The sequence below is a fragment of the Bos indicus genome, chromosome 26, assembly GCF_029378745.1.
Source record: "Bos indicus isolate NIAB-ARS_2022 breed Sahiwal x Tharparkar chromosome 26, NIAB-ARS_B.indTharparkar_mat_pri_1.0, whole genome shotgun sequence".
In the NCBI taxonomy this organism is placed as follows: domain Eukaryota; kingdom Metazoa; phylum Chordata; class Mammalia; order Artiodactyla; family Bovidae; genus Bos; species Bos indicus.
The window spans coordinates 11,160,170-11,172,691 of record NC_091785.1 but is presented as its reverse complement, the minus strand read 5'-3'; the positions used below and the strand labels follow the sequence as shown (position 1 = coordinate 11,172,691).

Genomic DNA, 12,522 nt, shown 5'->3' with positions numbered 1-12,522 from the left:
AGGAGTTGCTTGCTCCATTCATTTGCAGTGTTGATATAGTTAAATAAGGTAACGTATTGAAGTACCTTTTAATGAATGCAAAGCAGTTATTTTGATATGGGCCTCTACCATTACAGACATATATATTTGTACAAGCTGACCACATGGGTAATCTGTCTTTTGATGTCTAAGTCATCCCACACTCACTTTTATCATCTCCCTTTGTCACTTTGAATTTGGACTTGTCTGGTTCAAGGCCTGTAGCCCTCATGGCAGCTGTGAATAAGCTGGTGAAGGCTTCTTCTGGGGCTGCTCAGCTCTGTTGAATACAGGTCATTATTTTGGTCATCACAGTCATCTCTGGTACTTCAGGTACACTCACAAGCTGTAATGCCTCTGGTTATTCTACCTATTTCTTGAAGTTGTCTGAATCACAGTTGGTGGCAGTTACTACAATGTGAGTATAACTTCCCTTGGTTCACCTTCCACACACTACTGCCCCTACCAGGCTGCCTTCAATGATGCTGAGAACAGATCTGAAGGGATAAAGAGGAATAAGAGGACCAGACTAAAATCCTGACAGATAAAACTTTACCGGGGCCTTCATTATTGACTAGAGTTTGAATGACTAGCTCCTTTTTGAAATACTCTACTTGCTACAGAGAAACGTATGGAGTGGGTAAGAAGGCACAACTTGAATCTACGTACTTTTGGTATTTTTGGCTGTCAGTGTTCCAATCCTGATTTTCTTGGTAATTCCACCCCTACCTCTTGCAGTCCATATGCTTCCAGGGAAGTCAACTTTGTCTTCATTCCTGGCTTTCTGGGTCAGCTGTGTCTCATGCTTAACTAATGAACGTTGTCTCTCTCTCTTTGGCCAGGATGACTTATTTGAAAATGGTTATATAAGCCAAGATGGCCCTATCAGAGCAAACCTGGCATTCTCAGATGGTTGTGGGAGGAGATGCGCACTTTTCCACTGCATAGAGACAAGAGTACATGTGTCTTCCATACGAGGATCACAGTTATTTTTCTCAGAATAGAGCCAAATTTGATAACTCAGTACTGAGGAGAGACTGCGACTTTGTCTTGATTACACTGTTTTGAGATCAAGCCTTGTTGGAAAACATGATGTACTGGTTTTTATTAAAGACAGCTTAACCTGGGTTTTCTATTATCTGTTCTGTTATTTGCAATGGATAGCATATTAGATACAAACATTTCCTCAACAATTTCTTGAAGAGATATGGATCATCTGAATTGAAGTGTTAAATGCTACCAAGTAACATAAAACACTTTCAAAAGCCAAATGCTCAGGGTTAGGATATGAAAGACATGTCTTAAAATGGCGTGTGTGGAAAAAACTACACGTAAGTAGGTAGTAAGTGGATATTATTTTGCCTAAATTAATATACATATAATCCCTAGAAAAAACAGACAAGGGATCATTCTACCAGAGTCCTAAAGCCTCATTTTGGTTATGAAGTTAAACCCAGGCAAAGGATAAGGACAATTTGGACAGAATTCAAAATAACCATGAGGAAGAGATTTCAATATGTCTTATGAGCGTGGGTGGAAGAAAACTGCATGTTTAACTTAAATTTAAGTTTCAGGGACACATGGCGATAGTCTTCAATTACTTTAAGATATATGTAGTAGACATTTGGTTTTTGGCTATTCAGCATTACTTGACTTCCAACAATAGCCATATGTATTTGGTGATTTATTTGTCCCTGCAAATTTATCTGAAATTAGTGCTGTCCCTGGACTATTAAATTACATCGGCCACTATATTCTCATTTTTGCTTAGGTCATTTTAGCTGAGTTTTCTGATTTGCAATCAAGAGTTTTAACTACTGCAAAATCTCTAGGAAGGCTTAGATCTCTGAGGTCCCTATAGACCAAAATGTGTAGACTACAGGCTAGACGTCTCTTGTTAAATGGAAGAAACAAATTTCAAAGAATAAGGACTATCTGAAGATGAAATTGGGGCTTCCCTGGTGGCTCAAAGATGAAATTATCATTTAGGAAGGTAATTCAGTATTCAAAATTTGATGGTTAATTAATAAAGGTGAAGTTTGAGGTCTTTTTTAAAAAATGAGTCTATGAAAGTATCTCTACATACTTACAAATTTTAAGTAGGTAAGCACAATTATTGACAAAATTTAAAGTTAATTAATTTTAGGTTAATAGAGTTGTATTTTTCATATGATTTTGTACTGATTTTACATTTTCTTAGTATGTTATGCTTCTTATATAGTTCAAAATTTTTGTATCTAGTGGATTTTAAAGTCATTTAATAGACCTAAAAGTCTAATGTTTAGATATAGAGGTTTATAGTTGTATCTTTGTTTTGATATCACAAATGTAATTTTATTCACTGTGAAGTCTCTACTTGGGAACACAGCCTTAATCATAGTATTGTTCTCTATGGGAAAACTGACTTACTGCAAAATAAAACATTTGCTACAAAACAGGCCAAATACTTCTACTGATAGGTTAGGACTTCAGTCCTAAATTACTGAAATACATAAAATCATTCCTTGCCTATTCTTCCTTCTTGAATAAACAAAACAGCAAAATAAAAACAGCAGGGACGTAAGTAAAACAAACATTAAAAATTTTAATTTATGAGATACACTGAAGTATTTAGGTATGTTTGAATATGCATAGAAAAAATATCTGGAAGGATACATATCAGATTATTAACAGTTTACCTTGGGCATGTGGAATTGGGGTAGGGTGAAGACAGTGCTCTTATTTTTAAATTCTTACACTTCTGTATTTTGTGAAATTGTACAATGAGAATTTATTAATTTTATAATAATGAAAACCATAATAGAAATTTAAAAAATAAACATAGTAAGAAAAAGTGAAAAACACACACATATATACAATAGTTTTAAGAGCTTCATTGGAGGTACAGAGAATTAAATCATATGGCACATTTCCCCACTAATACTGTGGTGGTAAATATAACTGCATACTTTTAGCAACATCTCAATTTTAAAAGTCCTCTGGGATAAGAGCCCTTAAGCAGTGACCCTTCAAGGTGAATATTAAAACTGAAAACAGGGTTTAACTGTTTCTAGAGGATCTACAGGAAAACATGTCAATCTGAAAACTTCAGACAAAAGGAAAAGCTTCACAGAAGTAACTCTGGAATACTAAAACAGCTAACCAAAGGCCAGAAATGACCCAGTTCAGACCCAAAACTAAATCACTGAAGTCTTGGTAATCTAGGGAAACAGGTTAGGGGTATCTATTTTACCCATTTGTTTATTATTTCTCCCAAATTTTCAATTGGTCTGCTTTTTAATCTCAATTTTACCCTAAAAATACTGCAATTTTAATGGGAAGGAATTAAATTAATTCCATCTAATTAGCTTTAGGTTTATTCTTCCAGTTAAAACAACTAGAAAAAACTGAGACTAATGATTTTCCCATCCTTGTTTTTTCTCATCACTATTTCTAGCTACTTGATGAACATTCTGGGAGTTAATACTTTGGATTTCTCTTGAGTCCCTGAAGTTCTGTATTTGGGAAGATCTTTTCTCTCATGTTCTAATTTTTCCTCCTTTTATTGAAGTCATCAGGGATGACAAACTTATTATTATAAACTTTTTTCTTCCAACAAAGAGGATTCTTTAGATAACTATCAGGCTTGTGGTTAAATATCCTCATCAAAGTCAGAACATCTGTAACTTGGAAGTTTCCATCTTTGCAAGCTACAAGTTAAGTGCTTAACTGATATAATTTTGCACTCCTGAAAGAGTGCTCATGACTTAGGTGTCAAAAGCTTGTGTAGGATTAAACTTAGGCATACATATGGAAAATCTGACAAAACTTAATCAGAAATTATAAATAGCACAGATAAAGGATATAAAGTCATCATGACCATATGATTTTTAAAAGCTACAACAGCTGAAATTTTGCTGTTTCTCAATGGAAATTTTTTTAAAAAACAACAAAAAGATTCATCATCATGTATATAAAGTATTTAGCATGATGCCAGGTACACAGTAACCATTCAATAAAAGTTAGGTCTAAATGAACAATGGATTAAAGCAATAAACAAAAATATAAGAACGCAAAAAGGAGAGAAAAGCTTAGAACTAATTTCCTAGTGTGTACTTAAATGGAAAGTCGAAGCTCACAGAGAGCAGTAAGAAATTCTGCATTTTCTGGATCTATCTTTTGGGCCCTTTCATAGTACTCAGCTGCTTGCCTCTTTTCTCCCTCTAGCTTGTAAACAAACCCTAGGGCACTTAAACTCTGCACATCTGAAGCATTGTACCCAAGTCTCTTAGTAGCCAATTTCTTCAGAGCACTTGTCAGTTTAGGACGCAAAGATGACCTGTCTTTGACCTTTAAGGCTTCTAAATAATGGTGGATGGCAGTATTTTCTGATTTTCGGTGAAATTCCTGAAAGCGGCCATAGTGGTAGTGGATCTGATGTTTGTGATCATCAGTTATGTTCTCCAGACGAAGAGCTTTCTGAAAAATGTCTTCAGCATTGCTATACTGGCCTCCCTCAGCATACATGTTGGCCAGGTCCGTGTAGGCAAATGCAAACATAGAGTCTCGCTCCACGGCTGCTTTGAAATGAGATATAGCCGAGGTAATCAGCTCATCAACTTTCAGTTTATCCTTTCCTTTAGGTCTGTTGCGAGTGGCCTTCTTGATTTGGATCATTTGTGCCCTATAGCAAAGTCCCATTTGGTGATGCAAGAAAGAAGAGGTTGGTGTCACCTCCAAGGCCTTTTTCAAAAGTTCTAGAGCTTTGTCCCAGGAATTTTTTCTCCTATAGAATTTGGCTGCATAACGAAGGACATAAGGTTGGGCTGATATCTGGTCCAGGATTTCTTCAATATACTTTTCCCCCTCAGCTTCTGCATGCACATCTTGAAGCTTCAGTGCGAGAAAAACCTTAATGTAGGAATTATCTGGGTTCAGGGTGACAGCTTTCCTCAGGGGGCCCAGAGAAAAGCTTTTTATAGACCCTTCTCTGTCAGAATCATCCAGCCGATACACTGTGATGGCATAGCCGATGTTAAATTCTGGATTGTCTGGTTCTGCTTCCAGAGCCTTCTCAAAAGCGGCTTTAGCCTTTTGGTAATATTTTCCTCCAAATTTCAAGAGTGCCCATCCTTTCTCACAGTCAATCTCTGGACGCTCCAACTTGTAGTCAGAAGGACTAGACAATGTCTTGCAGACGCTCCCTATCTTGCCTATATACTTCTGGGCTTCTTTAAGCTGACCCATGTCATAGTAAACCCACGCATAGTTTCCCCAAGTGACCAGGCTTCGTACTCCTTCCTTGTCCGAGTGCTCTCGCCGTATGATTTCTTCCGCTTGTTTCAAGCACTTTAGCGCATCTTCATTTTGGCCCTTGAGGTGTTTCACGTACGCTAATAGGTTATAAAGAGTGAGTCTGGATTTTGTGGTAAGAAATTCAAGCTGTTGCCCAATAGTATCTTCTACATCAAACAGATCGATGTCTTCCTTAAGTAAATTCCATGTGAAGTGACATTCTAACTCCAAAAGAATGGTCTTCAAGCAGTCCTTAGGAATTTCACTGTTAAAGATAAAAACACTTTTTAATTTCTGAAGAAATAAAGAAAATAATAAATTTTTAAATCTTAAATACAGTTCTTTGCTTAACAACCTATTTTATCTACTTGATTTTACAGTTAAAGCACTAGGCTTCTGTAAGTTTATACTAGTTTCCTCTGTGTATACTTGTATTCTAGAAATATTCCATTAAATTCACATTATTTATTGCAAAATCAATTCTACAGAGAACAGTGTTTTCTGTCTTACAAGGTATCTATTTCCTTTAGGCAGTCACTAACCCATATGGAACACCTGTTTTTAGAGAGGGGAATTTAAATTATTTTATTTACTAGCTTTGAAAATTAAGAATAATAGATATATACACAATAAATAACATAAAAATTTCATCTCTGTATTATGAATAGTGAAGGAAAAGAGGAGAAAGTGAAAAATAAGAAAAAGAAAAAACTGAAGGAGAGAGCGAAGCCACATGAATACATAAGTTTTGCAGAAAAACAAAGGGAACTCCACACAGAAAAAAAGCAGAGTCAGATAGGAACGAGTCAGATAGGAACAGGCACACCAGGAGATGGGAGGAAGTATACGTTTGAGAGATAACAAAGATTTAGAGAAAATGGGGAAAAGGCAAAAGGAGGCTTAGTAGGTTTTAATGTTAAATGCCACATCCTTCTGACCTTTAGGGTTGTGGGCAACAATAAAGACTGTCACCTGTTACTGCCCTTAATGTTCGTCACAAATATTTGTTAAACTCCCTTTGTAAAACATAGTGTAATTTCTTCAGGGCCTAGTTTCATCTCTGAAACCAGGAAGATGAAGAGGAAGGGGTTAGGAAATATTTACTCATTACTGATAGGCTTCTATGCCCAAGATCTTCTGAATAACCCTGGAGGTGTAACTGTGAATAAGACACAGGCCTACTTATACACAGCTTATAAGTACACAGCCAATTACAAATCAGCATTCCAATACAGTGCCATGGAAGTGACTCGGGAAGGGCACACAGTCCAGATGTAGACATCTGTGGCTTTCATTTGGCGGAGCAACATCTCCCCCTCGTCTCAATCCATGTGATTTGAGACAGGCTGCCTACACTTCCTCCAGCGTGTGAAGGCACACAGTATTCCAGCCATTCCCTGGCCTCAGTGATTTATTCAGATTTATTCAATTAAAACATAATTTTGCTGAAATGGGGCTTTGCGGGAACTCTCTCTCTTCCAAAAATTTTAAGCTGGTAGAATACAAGCTGGAGTTGCTGGTGGCCATCTTTCCAAATCCTTGGGGACAGCCTGCCTAAGAGAGACTCAAACACAGAGGAAAACAGAGCTTGGGAACAAAGACAGATTGCTTGTGATGCTGACTAAATTCCTGAAATCAGGTATTGCCTGGATCACCCTGTCAATCCCTGTACTTCTACCTTTTTAAGGAAATAATCTCTCTTTTCTTAAGCCAGTATGAACTGGATTTCTCCTGTCTGAAGCTGATTAATATACCTAATTTTGTTTGTTTTGCTTATGGTAGTGCTGAGGCAGTCAGGAAAGACTTTCTAAATCTAGTATTGGGCATAATTAAGGGTCACAAGAAATTTACAGAACAAAGCTGCTTAAGGCTTCTCTCGAAGAAGGAAATGTTCTAATTATTGGATGAACAGTGTGTGTGTATTTATTTCCCTTTCTGTTGCACACAGGACCCTTTCCCTTATATATATGTATGCATATTTGTATAAATGTTTATGAGAACTATAGTAATATTTCTATCAAGAAACATTTATTGATCACCTCATGTCATACATGCCAGGCAATATGCTAGTTGTAGTCGATATAGTAATGAGCAAGATAGAAAAAGGCCTTTTCTCCATGGTAATCCCATTATAGGAGAGGAAGGAACAATAGAGGTTGACAGAAAATAAACATGTAAACAAATCAACAGACAACATAATTCCAGATATTAATAAGTGTTAAGAAAAAAATCAGAGTAATGGGATTATGTGGTGGTGTACTTTAATACACTTTTTATTCTCTCACTCTGTGAACTCTCCCTAGGAGAGTACTGTGCTTAGTTGCTCAGAGGTGTCCACCTCTTTGCCACCCTATGGACTTGTAGCCCGCCAGGCTCCTCTCTCATGGGGATTCTCCAGCTAAGAATACTGGAGTGGGCTGCCATGCCCTCCTCCAAGGGATCTTCTCAACCCAGGGATCGAACTCAGGTCTCCTGCACTGCAGGCGGATTCCTTACCATCTGAGCCACCAGGGAAGCCCTAGGAGAGTAGAGGGCATACTTATTCTCATAATTCTGGCCTTGGCTCAAATCTCAGCTCTTCAAAGAAGTTGACTCCTGACCACCATAGGTTAAACTGCATCTCCACCTTGCCTGACATTCTAAAGTCTAGTCTATCACGTTTTCCTATTCTTCATGGCACTTTTATCAATATTTTCTGGGAGCTGAGGAGGAAGGGGAGTGGGCTTTGAATCAAAATGAGATTGAGGCTTTAAAATGAATTGGGCTGAGTTTCAGGAACTGGAAAGAGGCTGCCCTAATAGCCAAAAGTGGTTGAAGAGTTAGAGAACCGGGTTAATTAACAGAATTAGTAGTAGTGATCAGAAAAATAAAACCACTTCATATTTATAACCTACTAGTATACTTCATGAAATGTTTCCCAATTTTTATAAATACTAAATTTAAACATTAATAGCTTACTTAATAATATATTTAGATATTTAGTAGACATGTTCACTTATATTATTAATTTTATAATTTTTTTCTTATTTTCTTTCTTTTATCATCTGTGTATACATATAAACATATATATACAGGTCCCACATTTTAGCGATTGCAGGTTCTAGACCAGAGCTTTCCAACAGAACTTCCTGCCAAGATGGAAATGTTCTTATCTATGCTGTACAGTATGGTAGCCACTAGCCACACATGACCACTGATCACTTGAAATGGTGGCTAGTACAACTATGAACTGAAATTTTATATTTTATTTACTTTTAGTTAATTTAAATATTACATGACTAGTGGTTATTGTATGTGACAGGAGAGTTGAAGACACTGGGCCTATAGAGATTAATGCATAAGAAAACCTTAAGCTCGAAAGGTTAGACCTCTCCTTTAACTTGAAATTTTCCCCGTTTTATTCAAGGTGAAAAGCTAAATTAAATGGCAAACAAGGATATACTTGAGAAGAAAATTTTATGCATATGACCTAGGCTCACTACAGATTCAACTCAAAAGTACAAATGTTACAGGTGTAACATATACTTCCAGAATCAGATGAGAGCTCAAAAAAAAAAACAAAACAGAAAAAAACCCAAACATCCCCCAAAACCATTCACTTGCCACACTACCCAAGCCAGGCAGAGTGCCAAGCAATTTACACAAATTATATTTACTTTTATAACATCTTATTATTTTTACAATTTTATGGATGAGGACTGGGAAATAAGAGTTTAAATTACATATCCAAGGTTATATACTATAAAGTGGCCAAGTACAGATTCAAAGTTACTTCTAATTCAAACAAAAGCTTATGCCTTTTAACCATAATACTATACAACATCTTTCATATAAAAATTGGAGTTCGTTTTAAAAAATGATTTGCTTTAAAATACAGGCTATGTCTAATGTATGTAAAATTCACTTTGCCTGGGAAGGACTTAGAAGAAAAACAGAGATTTTAGAGCAGCTTAAAGAGCGGGTAGAGGTTGTGTAACTGCTCATTGAGAAAGACATGCCAAACAGTTAAAAGTCTCGGGATAAGAAAACAATGGTTTCAAATATAAGCCCTCAATCTGAAGTCACAGCATTCTACATTGTTGGAATTATTTTGAGATGGAGCTCACTAGGACATGCTGTGGAGTGACAGAGAGGATTGATTATTTCAAGTAATAAAGGATCTGAGAAGAAATGTGTTAAAACTGATCTGAAGAAAGACTAAAAATCGTAGTTATCAAAGATATAATTATCATCATTATTAATGTAAGGAAATTAAAACATCTTTTTCCCCCATAAACCAGTTAAAGATATAGTATATGCTGATGATCTCCTAAGGTATGTCCTCTATCTCTGCTTCCTCCTGAATTCCAGACTTCTAGTTTTTAGTTTACATTTTCAATTAGAAGTTCAGTTGGGATCTCAAGTAAATATATTCATTACAGAAATCTGGGTTCCTTGAGTCTGTTCATACCTTAGTTTTCCCCACCTTTTTTTGGTACCTCTTAGTCCCACAGGCCAAATAACCTAGAAGTAATCTCTTGATTCCTCTTCTCTCAACCCCTCATCTAATCCAATGGGAAATTGTTAATTCTACCACCCAGATATATCAAATCCATCCACTTTTTCCCCCCATTTCCACTTCAATTTTCCTAGTCTAAAAGACTACTACCTTTCCTTTGAGCTGGGGTAAAAATCTGGTCTCCCTGTTTTTACTCTTGGTCCCCATATAATATTAGTAAACTTCTGAAAATGTAAACCAGGTTATGTCAGTCTTTTGGTTTAAAAACTCCCAATAGATTTGAAACCTTAATCTAGCCTTTGCCACGTCTTACAAGTCCCTAAAGATGCTAGATCTGTGTACCCACCCAACCATCTCTCCTTTCCTCCTCTTAATTGTGTTTTAGACATACTGACCTTCTTCCTATCTTGAACATATCAAGTTCAAAGACTTTTACACTTGTTTTTACTCTACTTGAGAAGCTCTGCTCCCAAATCCTTGTGTGACTAGCTCCTTCCTTTAACTTGGCTCAAAAATTTCCCTATCCAAGTGGCAATCTGTGGCAAAGGTATCTAAAACAACCCCCTCCATTCTTGGTCACTCTCTTAGCCCACTACACCATTTTATTTTCCTTATAGCTCTTACCACCTTCTGAATTATGTTATATATTCATTCATTTTTGGTTATTTATGTTGATTATTTACCCACTTATTTTTGGTTGTCTATTTCTCCCATTTAAATGAGAACAGGGACTTTGTTCTGGTTTGATTTTTTTCACCCGTGTGTCCCCAGAATCTATGATTTCCGTATATAAGAGGAGCTCAATAATAAATACTTGCAGAGTGAATGAATGAATGCAGTTATATACTGGTAGCTTCTGGCATTTTCAACCCAGAGGCATGAGCCTAGCATTAAAAAAAAAAAGCACCTGAATTTCAGATGAGGGAATTCCTGCTAGTTCTTTCCATCCTGCTACTGGTTCCAAACTTTCTGCCACTTCAGTCTTCCCTGTCCTATTTGTTTTTCCATCTTGGCATGCTCTCTGGCTCTCTGTTTAGATTTTGAAAATAGGTTTTGGACTAAGGTCCTAAGGTCCTGACTGGGAAACATGGTATGACTGTCCCTGGGTAGTTGTTCCTTTCTCTGGTGTAAATGCACCAAAATCATAGGCAAGACATGCCACGCCCTTAACAGCCTGCTCAGATCCACAATATGGGCTTACCAGCCTCTGCCCATCCACAGAGTGAAATGAACATCTGCCTCTGCCCAAGGCGGATGAGGAGGGAGGGCTGCCCAGGGATTGTCATGTGGTTGTGAGATCTCCAGGGGACATTCAGTCAGCCATGTAAGTGTCTTGCCTACACTCTATGGAATTTACGCACAACTGGGCACTATGACAAATTTTACTTTTTCAACTCTGTCTACTTACTATTTTAACTTTGTCTCTGGGAAGCTGGCAGAGAGAGGCTATTGTGTCTGAAGAGGCAACATTTATCTTTAGGCCATTTTGTGTGTGTGTGGTGGGGAGTTATTTTATTGTGTTTGTTTTTTTTGCCAGGAAGGAGCAGTCTCATTTTCCTTGGTAGACAGTTAGTGCCCAGTGGGGTTCACCCCTCTTCATCCCATCCACCAGACACTCGCAGGGCACCATCGGCCTTTTCCTCCCTATACCTCCCACTTCCCTCCTTTCTTACAAAGGGTAGAAGTAAGGCATTTATTAAACAGTTTTATACCTAACAAAAGTCAACATGTGCAAATATATGCAGATGGGCATTCAGCTGAGCTGGGCATTCAGCAACAACCGCTTCCACAGTCCTAAGAGATGGATGCCATCACTTTTTACAGACAAGAAACAGCCTCACCGAGTTGAAGAAACTTTGCTTTGGGTCACCCAACTAGTAGGTGGTCGGAGTCAGGATTTAGAACAAAAGGCTGTAAGGCCTGCAGGAGCCCACCATCTGAACCTCCTCAGGCCTCAGCTTCCTAAATGCAGACCGTTCACCATCCCCGTGCAGGGCAGGGGACCAGATGAAAAGGGGTCAGCCAAGGACCCCCACCACAGGCCAGTCTTGGAAACGGAGAAAGAAAGCCCCACAAAACGGGGGATGGGGAGGAGCCGGAACAATCTGTCCACGGTACAAAGGAGGGGAAGTCAGACCCAAGAATCAAAAAGGCAAAATGGCAGAAGTGGACGCGTGTGACGCGAGGCTGCGGCCTGCGGGGACCTGCACCGCAGAAGCTCAGCACCGGCCCGGGGGCGGCGGCGACAGGAGCCGCAGGGAAGTGACAAGTCCCCGGGGCGCGTCGCCCCTGCCCCCCACCCCCACCCCCGCCCCCCGACTCGGCCCGAGAGTCCGATCGCGGATGCCTGGGACTTGGCGGAAGGGTCCACTCGGCCACCCTCCCCGGCAGGCCCACCTTCAGCCGCCCCGGACCTGGACCGAGCTCCCAGGAGGGGAGCGCCCCCAACGCCGACGCCCGGCGGCCGGGCTCTGGGGCTCGGCCTTTTCAAGGGCCGCGGCGCTGCCCGGCAAACGGAACACGAGAGAATGGCGTGTAAAACAAAGGCCACAGGGAGTTGGGGAGGAGAGGCGGGGAGAAGCCCTTACCTCATGGTGGCTGGGCTCTGCTGCAGTGCCGGGAGGTGCAGGTCCCTTCGGGCTTTCTCCTCAGCCCTCTGCTCCTTTGCGGCTGAGCGGCGGCGCGCGTGCGTGTGCGTGGGCGCGCGGGCGAGGTGACCGCAGCACTGCGTC

General features: G+C 39.3%; 1 protein-coding gene across 1 annotated transcript; it reads right to left on the bottom strand.

The window, feature by feature from the left end:
• Positions 1 to 2,582: 2,582 nt before the first annotated feature.
• On the bottom strand, positions 2,583 to 12,518 carry IFIT5 (interferon induced protein with tetratricopeptide repeats 5). The gene is made up of 2 exons (XM_019988656.2): positions 12,379 to 12,518; positions 2,583 to 5,557 (listed from the first exon to the last, which is right to left on the bottom strand). Exons 1-2 carry the CDS (start codon positions 12,381 to 12,383, stop codon positions 4,114 to 4,116), a joined length of 1,449 nt encoding a protein of 482 aa, XP_019844215.1. The 5' UTR covers positions 12,384 to 12,518; the 3' UTR covers positions 2,583 to 4,113.
• Positions 12,519 to 12,522: the final 4 nt, after the last annotated feature.